Source organism: Prunus persica, chromosome G8 (assembly GCF_000346465.2).
Source record: "Prunus persica cultivar Lovell chromosome G8, Prunus_persica_NCBIv2, whole genome shotgun sequence".
Taxonomy (NCBI): Eukaryota; Viridiplantae; Streptophyta; class Magnoliopsida; order Rosales; family Rosaceae; genus Prunus; species Prunus persica.
Window position 1 is genome coordinate 13839692 of NC_034016.1, and position 11165 is coordinate 13850856.

At 37.0% G+C, this 11165-nt stretch overlaps 3 protein-coding genes across 4 annotated transcripts; 1 reads left to right on the top strand and 2 right to left on the bottom strand.

The window, feature by feature from the left end:
* On the top strand, nucleotides 604–3464 carry LOC18766636 (pentatricopeptide repeat-containing protein At2g15980). The gene has a single exon (XM_007199742.2). It carries the CDS (start codon nucleotides 845–847, stop codon nucleotides 2318–2320), a length of 1476 nt encoding a protein of 491 aa, XP_007199804.1. The 5' UTR covers nucleotides 604–844; the 3' UTR covers nucleotides 2321–3464.
* LOC18768773 (CASP-like protein 5C1) lies at nucleotides 3498–5221 on the bottom strand. 2 transcript variants are annotated; one of them, XM_020570852.1, is made up of 4 exons: nucleotides 4587–5221; nucleotides 3951–4083; nucleotides 3763–3866; nucleotides 3534–3633 (listed from the first exon to the last, which is right to left on the bottom strand). In XM_020570852.1, exons 1-4 carry the CDS (start codon nucleotides 4715–4717, stop codon nucleotides 3624–3626), a joined length of 378 nt encoding a protein of 125 aa, XP_020426441.1. In that variant the 5' UTR covers nucleotides 4718–5221; the 3' UTR covers nucleotides 3534–3623. The 2 variants fall into 2 exon arrangements, with proteins under 2 accessions (XP_007200720.1, XP_020426441.1); XM_007200658.2 differs by having other exon boundaries at nucleotides 3498–3866; nucleotides 4587–5220.
* On the bottom strand, nucleotides 8034–10115 carry LOC109946316 (mitochondrial import receptor subunit TOM6 homolog). Its single transcript, XM_020553876.1, has 2 exons — nucleotides 9804–10115; nucleotides 8034–8319 (listed from the first exon to the last, which is right to left on the bottom strand). Exon 1 carries the CDS (start codon nucleotides 9986–9988, stop codon nucleotides 9824–9826), a length of 165 nt encoding a protein of 54 aa, XP_020409465.1. The 5' UTR covers nucleotides 9989–10115; the 3' UTR covers nucleotides 8034–8319; nucleotides 9804–9823.

An 11165-nucleotide genomic window follows, 5' to 3' on the forward strand; every position in this document is an offset into this window, starting at 1 on the left:
GTCAAAATGTGATTGGTTGCTGTGGGTGGGTTGACCGCACCCATCCAATCATAGCACTGAAAATTGACTAACATGAACAAGAATTGGAATCAAATAATTCTGGTTAACCAATAATTTGATGCTATAGTTAGCTTTTTCTTCTTTTTTTTCTTGTTGTACTTTTGTTTTTATTTATTTTGGTCAGAATGAAACATCTGGAATATTCCATATATATAAGTGCGGCTGCAGTAGTCTATGTCGTAATTGTTTAGCCATATACATATATCCAGTGGCTTCAAGTGTTGTACTTGCAAGAGAACAATGAATATGAATGTGATTCTTTCTTGAGTTCTTCTCATCTTTAACGTCCATGTCTTGATACATCCATCTTCCCTCTTTTGGTACACTAATAACATGCTTGCTTATCAGAAATGAGTATCGGAATTATTTCAATTCTTACTTATGATGTATTTACTATTACTGACACATGAGTGTTTGAATTATTTTGATTTTTAATTTCCCGTGCATTTACTAACATATAAGAAATCAAAGTATCATTCGGTCTCTGTGTTTAAATTCGTAGTTGATTCAATTCCTTAATTCCTCTATTCCTAAATTACCCGATTCATGACTTCCTCTATCCCCAATACTTTTAACATGTAAATTGATGGACACAAATTTTGTTGACTTTTTTACATATGTTTTTCAATCTGAAAATCTCTCCTTCAACAAAACCCACCTGGAAGCCCATGCAATTGTTCAATTGTTCAATGGGCCTCTTTGTGCAATATCTATGATGGGCCTTTGACACTGCCCACATATTTCTTCTACTTCTTCTCTGTTCTCTGTGTCCTCTCTGGTTTTTATGGCTTTTCAAATCCTCAGACGCAATCTTTTCCCAGCAACAAAACCCAGGCCCCCCTCCGTCTCCCACTTCTCCTCCTCCCCACCGTCAGATCAGACTCCATCTCAGACCAACCCTCTAATCTCAGACGTCGTCTCCATCATAACCAACCTCCGCTCCAAGACTCGCTGGAGCTACCTCCGCTCCCTCTACCCACACGGCTTCGACTCAAATGACTTTTCCCAGATTGCCCTCCACATAAAAAACAATCCCCGTCTTGCCCTCCGCTTCTTCCTCTGGACCCAGCACAAGTCCCTCTGCAACCACAACCTCCAGTCCCACTCCACCATCATCCACATCCTCGCTCGGGGCCGCCTGAGGTCACAAGCTTACGACCTTATTCGAACCGCCATTCGGGTCTCTGAGTCTGAGAGTATTGGTAGCCATGAATCTAAGCCTTTGAAAGTGTTTGAGAGTCTCGTGAAGACCTACAGGCAATGTGACTCGGCACCTTTTGTGTTTGATTTGCTGATCAAAGCTTGTTTGGAGTCAAAGAAAATCGACCCCGCAATCCAGATAGTGAGAATGTTGTTATCTCGCGGGATTAGCCCGGGATTGAGCACCTGCAATGCTTTGATTCGGCTTCTTTCGCAGCGTCGAGGTGCGTATGCTGGTTACGAGATTTATAGGGAGATATTTGGATTGGATTGTGAAGTTTTAGAGCATAATGTGAAAAGGGTTGCTAGGATTAGCCCCAATGTGGAAACTTTCAATGCATTGATGTTGGGTTTTTATCGGGATGGTCTGGTGGAGAAGGTGAAGGAGATTTGGGACCAAATGGCGGATTTGAATTGCTGTCCTAATGGTTATAGTTATAGTATTTTGATGGCAGCTTATTGTGAGCAAGAGAAAATGAATGAAGCAGAGGAGGTGTGGGAAGAAATGAGAGCTAAGGGCCTGGAACCTGATGTTGTTGCTTACAACACTATGATTGGTGGGTTTTGCAGAGTTGGAGAGATTGAAATGGCTGAAGAGTTTTCCAAAGAAATGGGGTTGAGTGGAATAGAGAGTACCGATGCCACTTATGAGCATCTTATTACTGGGTACTGTAAAATGGGAAACCTTGATGCAGCAATGCTCTTGTATAAGGATATGCTTAGGAAAGATTTTAGGCCTGAGGGTTCAACAATGGATTCGTTGATTCGAGGGCTGTGCGATGAAAGTCGGGTTTTAGAAGCTTTCGAGGTTATGAGAGGTGCAGTGGTACATTTTGGTTTTTGTCCAACAGAGAAGAGTTATGAGTTTCTGATAAGAGGGTTGTGTGAGGAGGAGAAGTTGGAAGAAGCACTTAAGCTTCAGGCTGAGATGGTGGGAAAAGGGTTTAAACCCAATTCTGAGATCTATAGTGCATTTATCAGTGGCTATATGAAACAAGGAAACAAGGAAGTAGCAGAAAGGTTAAGGAATGAAATGTTGGATACTCGGAATGGGAATTAGATTATTTTGTTTGTCAAATGAATGAGCCCCACTCTGGAAATTAGAAGACTTGCCATTGTCCCTTCTGATATCTGAGTTGCTGCACCTTTTAACAGCGTGGTTCAGAACTTCATTGAAACTTGAAGTTTGTTCTTTTGAACTTGGGCAGACGACCTGAAAGTGGCATATTAGATTTATGTTTCATATGTAGTTAAGTAAGGTGGTTTGTCCAATGTCCAAGTGCAAGCAAACCACTTTTTATACAGGCACAGTTCAAAACATATAGAAAGTACACTGCCGAAGTTGTACCCAGCAAGATGGATGTGGAGTGAGACAAACAAGGGGAGGTTTGCAGTGAATCTGTTTTCGGACGATGGACCAACAGCAGAAGATTTCAATGAAGGACAAGATATTGCCGAGTGGCAATGAATATCGCCTGGAAGGGTTTCCACAGATTCTCTCCCTTCAAGAGCACGGGTCGCAACTTTATGCTATGAGTGGGAGGCACCCTGCCTCTTGTCAAGAATGGCCACATTTATTCCGAAAAAATGTGCTCTCTCAGATGTCTTGTAGTTTGCTAGAATGATAATGGGAAGTATTGACGGTGAAACCAAGATCCTAATGAATCCTCCAAACGATCTTATAAGAGAAAGAGTTGCTAAAGTTATATCTAGTCGAGCAAGATCCTAAGGATCGCCATAGATACAGCAGTGTAGCTGTAGAACTCAAAACCCAAAGACAAGAAGAGAAGATCCTAAGACATGAAGGATTGCCATAGATACAGCAAAACTTAAAGTTGGTGGAAAAGTAAAGGCAGGTCAGTTGGATTGGATCCCTATAGCGCTACCTCTGTTTCTCATACGCAGATGCAATTGTGGGTGTGTGGAGTTTGGTTCAGTTAACAATATCAACTTGAGCTCCTTTGTATACTCGTAATCTATGAGTTGAAGCAATATAAACCTTTTTTCGTGCCAGAACAGAAGCATACAACATGGGCACACGCGATGAAGTAAAGCACTATTGACTTGTAAACTATCAATCTGTATGTCATGTATTCAGCTTTTAGCAAGCTTTATACAATGACCACCTCTCATTATCAGGGTGTACGTTGATCTTAACACTTGTCAGTTTGGAAATATCATAAATCCATTAGTTATTTTATGTTTCTAAGTTGTCAGAAATGTTCAAGGCTTTGCTTTTGCAGTGAAAATGATTGATCATCAAAGGGCAGAACTTTCATGAAGGAATAAAACTTCATTCATGATTTACAGTTGCTGATGTACAAGCCTATGATTTTGAATAATATTGAATACCTCCATATGTATCACAAATTTCTGCAGAAGTCGAAGACGAGATCATATTCATATGAGAATCATAAGGACGGAAGTAACCAAAGATTGAACAGAGATGAAGCCAAAGACAGGAACCATGACATGAAAGCCATAGCAGCAGATATTTTATACCTGCTGCAAAACTTTGGAGGGCAATACGGACCGTTCGCATGAAGCAGGACGTCCACGACGCTCGCTGTTGAGCATGCTGCAGCTAGAGTGAGAATTGATAATACCTGTTGAGAAAAATGTTGAATCTATCACACACAATTGTTGGCATGAGTGAGTGTACCTCTATCAGAATTGTGCTTATTGCTTACCCAATCTCCAACAACAATGATCAGCAGAATTCCGGGCTGTCGAAGAGGACATTTAACAAGAACAGAGTAGCCATCCACCATTGCCAATGTGAAACTCCATGGTATAACCAGACCCATGATTGTTACCAGGTAGCTGCAATATAAAAAGGGAAGAAGATTAAATGTTGTGCACTGAGTTATTCAAGATTAAGAGAAAACACAGGATTATAAGAGGGCAACTATTCATTGATTTACTGGGTTTCTATTTTTCTGGATTGTAAAACATTTGCCCATCAGACAAATTTAATATTCACCAAACAAAATTATTTGTATATGGACACAGAGCTGCTTGATATCATAGCAGTGATTCCAATTTCCAATGAATGCATTTCCCTACAGAGTTGGCTAAAGTGTAACCAAAGATTGTTCAATTTCAGAATCAGGATCAGGAAAAGTAAGGGATCTTGAAATTGAGTAAGAAGGTAACCAATCTATAAGCAACTGCCATTTACATTTATCATTCATGAAACAAAATCAATCAATCAGTCAAATAATGCAACTATTTTTGGTTCCACCAGTTCCAACCAAATTCTGAATCTAAAAGTCCAAAGAGGAGAGACCCTAAAACAAGTAAACATGAAACAATTAAAAGCTTACCAGAAAGCAGTGTAGCTGTAGAACTCAACCCCAAGAGACATGAAAAGAAGGGAAGCAGAGGAAAAGATGGCCTGACCCAATCTCAAAGAGAAGCTGGCACTGGTCCCTACAGAGCCAGGTACCTCATCCATGGCCTTGTTGCATGTCTACCTTGTGAAGGTTCATCTTAGCCCTTCAATTCTCAACCATTCCAACCACAAACTTGTTATCAAGATCAATTTCTTTGAATGATGATGAGAACAGCTATATGATCTGTGACAGATCAAACCCAACAATTTCTCTAGGCCCCCTTCTCTTTTCTCTACGTGAATATCTAAATTCTCGAAAAAGAAAAAAAAAGGATTAAAAAAAGGGAAAAAACTCAAAGCTTTAGAAAATGTTGGCCTTGATCTCCATTGGGCGCACACAGTAGTGTATAGTATATGGGCAAATTTTCAGGTGGAGAGTTTGGATTTGTTATTAAATGGTGATTGAATAATTATGGACCAAGGTGTTGCTTTAATTATGTTGGACTTTGACACTCGGCCTCACTTTTTCTCTGGTGGCAGGGCATAGTCGGTTGGAGAGACAGTTGGGGCTACAATTGTAGAGTCAGCTGTAAGCTGCTTTTTTACTCTGGAGGTTCACGAGGTGGAGAGGAGAAGCTGATTCTAATATGCGATTTATATGAAAAGTTTTGGGTTGGAATTTTAGCATTTATATAGTGTATGTAAATTTAGTATATTATCGTCTATCTTAATAGAAAAGATTTTTTTTTAAAAATTATGTTTGTATGAAGGTATTTTGTAAGCCGTCGACTTTACTATTATATATGAAGAGTACAAATTAATTACAATTATGGTGTGTTTATTAATCAGAAATTGAAATTCCCATCAGAAATTCATATCCTCACACAATTTTGAAAAGGGAAATTCACTATTATACCAAATATAGGAGCCCAAATTATTTATAAAAAAACGCATATGAAATGGACTTAGAAATACACCTAAAACCTTTTTACAATATAAAAAAAAAAACTTTTAACTTCTTTTAAATTACAAAACTACCATTGATTTTTTAAAACAAACTCAACCCCAAAACCTCATAAAAAAGCCCAAAACACTCAATAGGGAATTAAAGTAATTTAATAATCAAAATTAAATTCAATAGGGTCAGCTGTTTTTTTTTTTTGGTTTGTTTATAGAAATTAAATGGTGTAAGATTTATTTATAGTTTTAATGTTAAGAATGAGTATATGACTAAATCAAATTTGCCAACTACTTTAACCCAACAACAAAGAAATTTTGATAATTAGTACTACTTATACCCCAATTCCATATGATTTAGTAAACAACTTCAATAGGAATCAAGAATTTAACTCCTCTCAATCCATATGATTTAGTAAACAACTTCAATAGGAATTCGGAATCTAATTCTCATCAATCCAACTCATCATCAATTCAATCCCTCTTAATCCAATTACGAATTAATAAACATGCCATTAATTGAATTGTTTTCCCATTAAATATAAATTCTTACTCAAGATATACACTATGAGGTTTTGAAACAGTTTAGTAGATGCTTGAGTGTGGTGTAGAGAAAGCCATCAAAATTCTCTGTTTCCTAAAAGCTGTTCATGATATATCAATAGTCAAAACTGGCTGCCATCTAAAAAGCTTTTGTCAAGAAAACCGGTTGCCTCAAATAGCAGTGTTAGAATCAACCGTCGACACGTGTATCATGATGATTATGAGTCATTAGTGTATGTGAGTTTTTCAATAAATTAAAGACTTATAATCATTCACAAGTGCATACACGTGTTAACATAATTTTTGAGAGTGTCGATTTTCCTATTTTTCTTTTTTTTTACTTACACTTTTTTTTTACTTTATAATATTTTTTAATCAATATTTTTCTTTTTCATTTTTTTTCTTTTCTATTCTACTATTGCCATACATTAATTTCTTTTTACTTCACTTTTATATCATTTCTTTAGCTCAAATATCAAAATAATCTCTGTGTTTTATCACTTTCACCAATTTCCATGTGTTTTTAATTTGGCCAATTTGATCCATGTGTTTAAGATTGTTAGTCAATTTAGTCTGTTCCGTTAAAGTTGCCGCTAAATTAAGTATAAATATAAATATATAAGTGAAGTAAAAAAAAATTAATATAGAATAAGGATAGAATAGGAAAAAGAAAGAAAAAAACAAAAAAGAACAAAATTAATGAGAGAATATTAGAAAGCAATAGAAGTGTAATGTAGAGAAAAAATATTAAAGACTAAAGAGGGTGAGTAGCAAAAAGAAAAGGAATGTAGGAGGATGGGATGTGCACATAAACAAGTTTTACCTACTATGTGGGATTCACATTCACCAAATAATGTATTTTTCACTAAAGCCCCACTCAATATGCTTCTTCATTAATATGTTTCGTTTTTTTGTTGATCTTTTTGTCAAAAGAAGTGGGGGCAACGTGACGGTGGGGCTTTTGGGTCGGCTTTCTCTGGGGCCAAGCACTCTGCAGATTAGACATGAAACAATTGAAAATGTTGGTCAATAAGCTAAATAATACACTAGATGACCAGAAGAGCAAGGTGAACCATTGCTTGAAGAGGGGTTATGGATTTACCACGTGTCATAACCTCAGTTTGCCCAACGATAGTGGGAATTTCAGGAGGTGAAACGTGGCAATTTCCCACCATGGTTTTGGGAGGTGAATTTCTTGCATTGTGACTTGTGGGAATGATGTTCAAAGATGCAAAGTTGTTTATTCTCTGATTTTGATGCTAATGTTGCATTCATAGTTGACACAATTTGTAGTTAACTTGTAACGTGAATATTTTATGTGGTTAGATAGTGATGGAAATCGACATGGTTAGTTGCCTAAAATCAGAATAAGAAAATGACATTATAAATAATTACGAGCTTCTTTGACGGTGTTTTTAGAATAAATAAAAACGCTTTCAGATAACCAAAAGCATTTGACATTTATAGTCCTTTTTTCTCTTTCCGAAGAAGCACCTATTAAGCTATGAAATAGGGTAGGGATGGAGGAACCACATCTCTTTGGTATTGCAACTGGAACCCAACTACCATTACACTGAAATGGCACCCTAGAATCATTCAAACATCTGGCCCGCCAAGAATTGCTCATGTCAGCTCCATAATTGTGCATGGTCACTAGACTTGGTTCTTGCCCTTTATAATACTTTTTGGTAGCTGGCCTTCTGGCTTGTTTGGCCTCTGCCTTCATAAAAATCATTCATATACCCAAACAATATTAATAATACAACAGATAATGAGCAGATTTGGGCTTAACCCTAGTTCCTGCTTTGCAGTTTCTATCAATGGGCCTTTTCAGCCCCATTTTTTGGATAATAAAATTATTCATATATCCCCCCGGAAAAAAAACACACACACACACAGATGATCGGCAGATTTGAACTTCAAGTGTGATGCATGCATATAAATTATAATGGTAGGGTAGTCACCCTTGCATTAAAATCGAGTGTCTTATGGTACCAATACTAAGACAAAAGTGCATTTGATGGGACGCTATTGCCTATCAAACCATAATGAACTCATTAAAATGAACAGAAGTCATCTCTTATCCAATAATATGAAGGCCTATAGCATCATAACATATTAATGCAAGGTCATACATTTTTCCAAGAAAGTCAAAAATAAACTAAATAGAAGCTCTAAATAACTCTTCTTCATCTGAGATGAACTCCTCCGCTCCCAAAGCCTTGCTGCACAATCAAAGTAAATATGAGGGATCAATTGCAGATATTGATTATTATTAGAAGGTTGAAGATTCAAATCATATCAGTTACTTTGTCATCCAGGAAACCACAAGATTCAAATGGTATCATCGTTAAACCATGAATAATCAGAAGCTAGTGAGATAATAGCTTTTAAGTAGTGACTCACACAACCACCACTCTTAACTCAAACATAACCTCACATTTATGGAGAACTAGTCTAGAGACAGGCATCACCAGAATGGCATTCAATCTTCAGCCATAAAATGCAACTTCCAACATCGAGAAAAAGTAGAGCGATAGAAGTCAAAGTGGATCAAGAGATGCTAGAATCTAAGATATACAGCTATTGTCTATGTAAGTGATTCAAAATACTCATGTCCCAAAAGAATCTAATGCAATGAAAACTGCCTATTTCATTATGTAATCACATATTGTCCTCCCAACAAAACTCAAATTCTAAAATCCTCGGGTTACCTACATAGTTACACTTCAATCCTTTCAATTGGAATCTGTATATAATCTTTTAGTGCCAATGCAAGCTGCAAAATTTGGCTTCCTACTCTTCTTATTAAATCATGGACTTGATAAATATTAACGCATACTCAAAAAACCAAAGCAAAGCAAAGACAACTAAAAACACTCACAAAAGCTAAGTAATAGAAAGCCATAAACCGATCTGGATAAAAAAGGATTCATGAATTTCTTTGTTTAAGATACAGTTCACACATAGGGGCGAACCATTCAGCAAGTCTCGACTTTACTATGTTGTAAGTCATGCAATGCAATGCATGTGTCAACTTGCTACTTACAGAAGAACACTATTTTTAAACGATATTGATCCAAAAGTAACTTTTCTTGTTCATACAACCTGCTCTTCACCTAGGGGACATTGTTGACGCCATTGATCACTAACTTCACTACGCCATAAATCTCTCTCCTAATAGAGTTTCTTTATAACTAGATCAGCACATGCCACTTATAGCATGGTATAGTAGCGATTAGTGGCGTCAAAATTAAAACAAACAAAAAAGAGAAGATTATATTGTTTGAAATAGTGTGGAGGTTTCCAGATGATACTAGCAATTCCAATCAACAATCACCGCTATCAGACATCTCAAAGCCAACTACAAATACATCAATTACATAAAGCAATTACTCATCATTCTTGATTTTCTTTCTCTTCTGTTTCAAACATAATGCCAATGAATGCAATCACTTATACACAAACCAGATCACCCCCCAAAAAAAAAATCTGTCAACCCAAATTGCCCACAAAAAAAGATACTACTTCTAAATTAAAACAACCTTGTTATTGTTGGCGAGTTGACAGTTATGAGTTCTGAATCTCACACCAATATTCAATTCAGAAATTTATAAAAATTAGCAACAAATTGCATATATTGAAAACCCACCAACAAAATCAATTAACAAAACCCAGAAAATAAAAGCAAGATGGTATCCAAAACTACCTCATATAATGAGATGGGTATCAAAATTCAAGCTTGAGCTCATCCTTTTCACCGCAGAGGAAGTGAAGAACGTAGGGGGCGGCCCGGATCGCAACGACCCAAGCCCCAAACATGGCCACATGGCTTCGCAGCTGCTTCAGAGCCTCTGCCTTGTCTGGCTTCTTCATGAACATTCCCGGAAACATTTTGATTTATCTGAAGCTCTTTCTCGTCCTACAAAATTTATGCGAAACAGAGCCTGACGTTGAGAAACCTAAAACCCTAGCTGTGTTGCTCTTGCTCTGCGATTTTGTATTTTGGGGTTTGTCGGCTTCAAATAAAAAGGATGAATATAGCGTGCAGCACACGTGCGGCCAGGGGTTCTTTAACTTCGCACGTGTGTGATATCTTTGATAGGAAACCAAGTTAGCTTGTGGAAAACGAATATACAAAATTTACAAAAATCGATTTTTAATAACTTTAAAAAAAAATAAAGAAATTTGCATAAATATCATCTAAACTTTTAGACATGTGCGATACCACCTGAACTTTTAATTTTTATTATTAACCAATTAAAATTTATAAAATGTAATAATTTACCATCTATGCGTAATTCTGTTAAAATTTCCGTTAAGTCAAGTCTCTATAATTAAAAAAATTAACTAATTTAAAACTAATTTAAATAAATAAATAAATAAGACAAAATCAAGCTTATGATCTCCCGCCTCCCCCAATATCTTTCTCCTTTTTTCTCTATGCTCAGAATGGTAAACATTAAAACCTAGCAATCATGTCGTTTTCCTTTTCTCTTTGTGATAAAATCCCACTTGGCATTTGCGGAGTTTGGCCTCTGAGAGAGAGAGAGAGAGAGAGAGAGAGAGAGAGAGAGGAGTTTTAGGGTGGGGGAGGAGGGGGCTGTCGAGGAGAGGAGTGAGGGAGAAGGGGAAATATATATATATATATTTTTTTTTCCAGGGAAAAGAGCTAATATTATTATAACCGAACGCTGACCTTGGCATCAACTGGCAAGGTATTAAACAGCCATTCAGGAGGAACAAAATCCCAATGATAGATACCACCATGTACGTACAAAAGATGCAATCTCATGAGCAGCCTTATTACAGCTGCGAGGGGCATGAATAAAAATCGCCTTTTGGAGTTCTCTAGTCATAGCATGTAAATCGAAAATTAAACCGTCGACCTCCGCATCCACTAGTCTTTCTCTATTCACCATTTGGATGGCGGTTAGAAAGTCGGATTCCACCATGACACAAGCAAAACCTCCTTGCTGGCAAGCAATCAACACTGTACGGATAGCATCTATTTCAGCTGCAAGAGCAGACTCATACCGCAAATCTCCTTAACCTCCTGCTTGCATCATCC

Bases quoted from the DNA above. Each gene is read 5' to 3' on its own strand.
- LOC18768773 (XM_007200658.2), bottom strand. From the start codon at position 4,717: ATGGATGAGGTACCTGGCTCTGTAGGGACCAGTGCCAGCTTCTCTTTG. The intron at 4,084-4,586 runs GTAAGCTTTTAA...TTTATATTGCAG, and splicing joins TACAGCTACACTGCTTTCTG to CTACCTGGTAACAATCATGG. The intron at 3,867-3,950 runs GTAAGCAATAAG...TTTTCTCAACAG, and splicing joins TCATTGTTGTTGGAGATTGG to GTATTATCAATTCTCACTCT.
- LOC18766636 (XM_007199742.2), top strand. From the start codon at position 845: ATGGCTTTTCAAATCCTCAGACGCAATCTTTTCCCAGCAACAAAACCC.
- LOC109946316 (XM_020553876.1), bottom strand. From the start codon at position 9,988: ATGTTTCCGGGAATGTTCATGAAGAAGCCAGACAAGGCAGAGGCTCTG.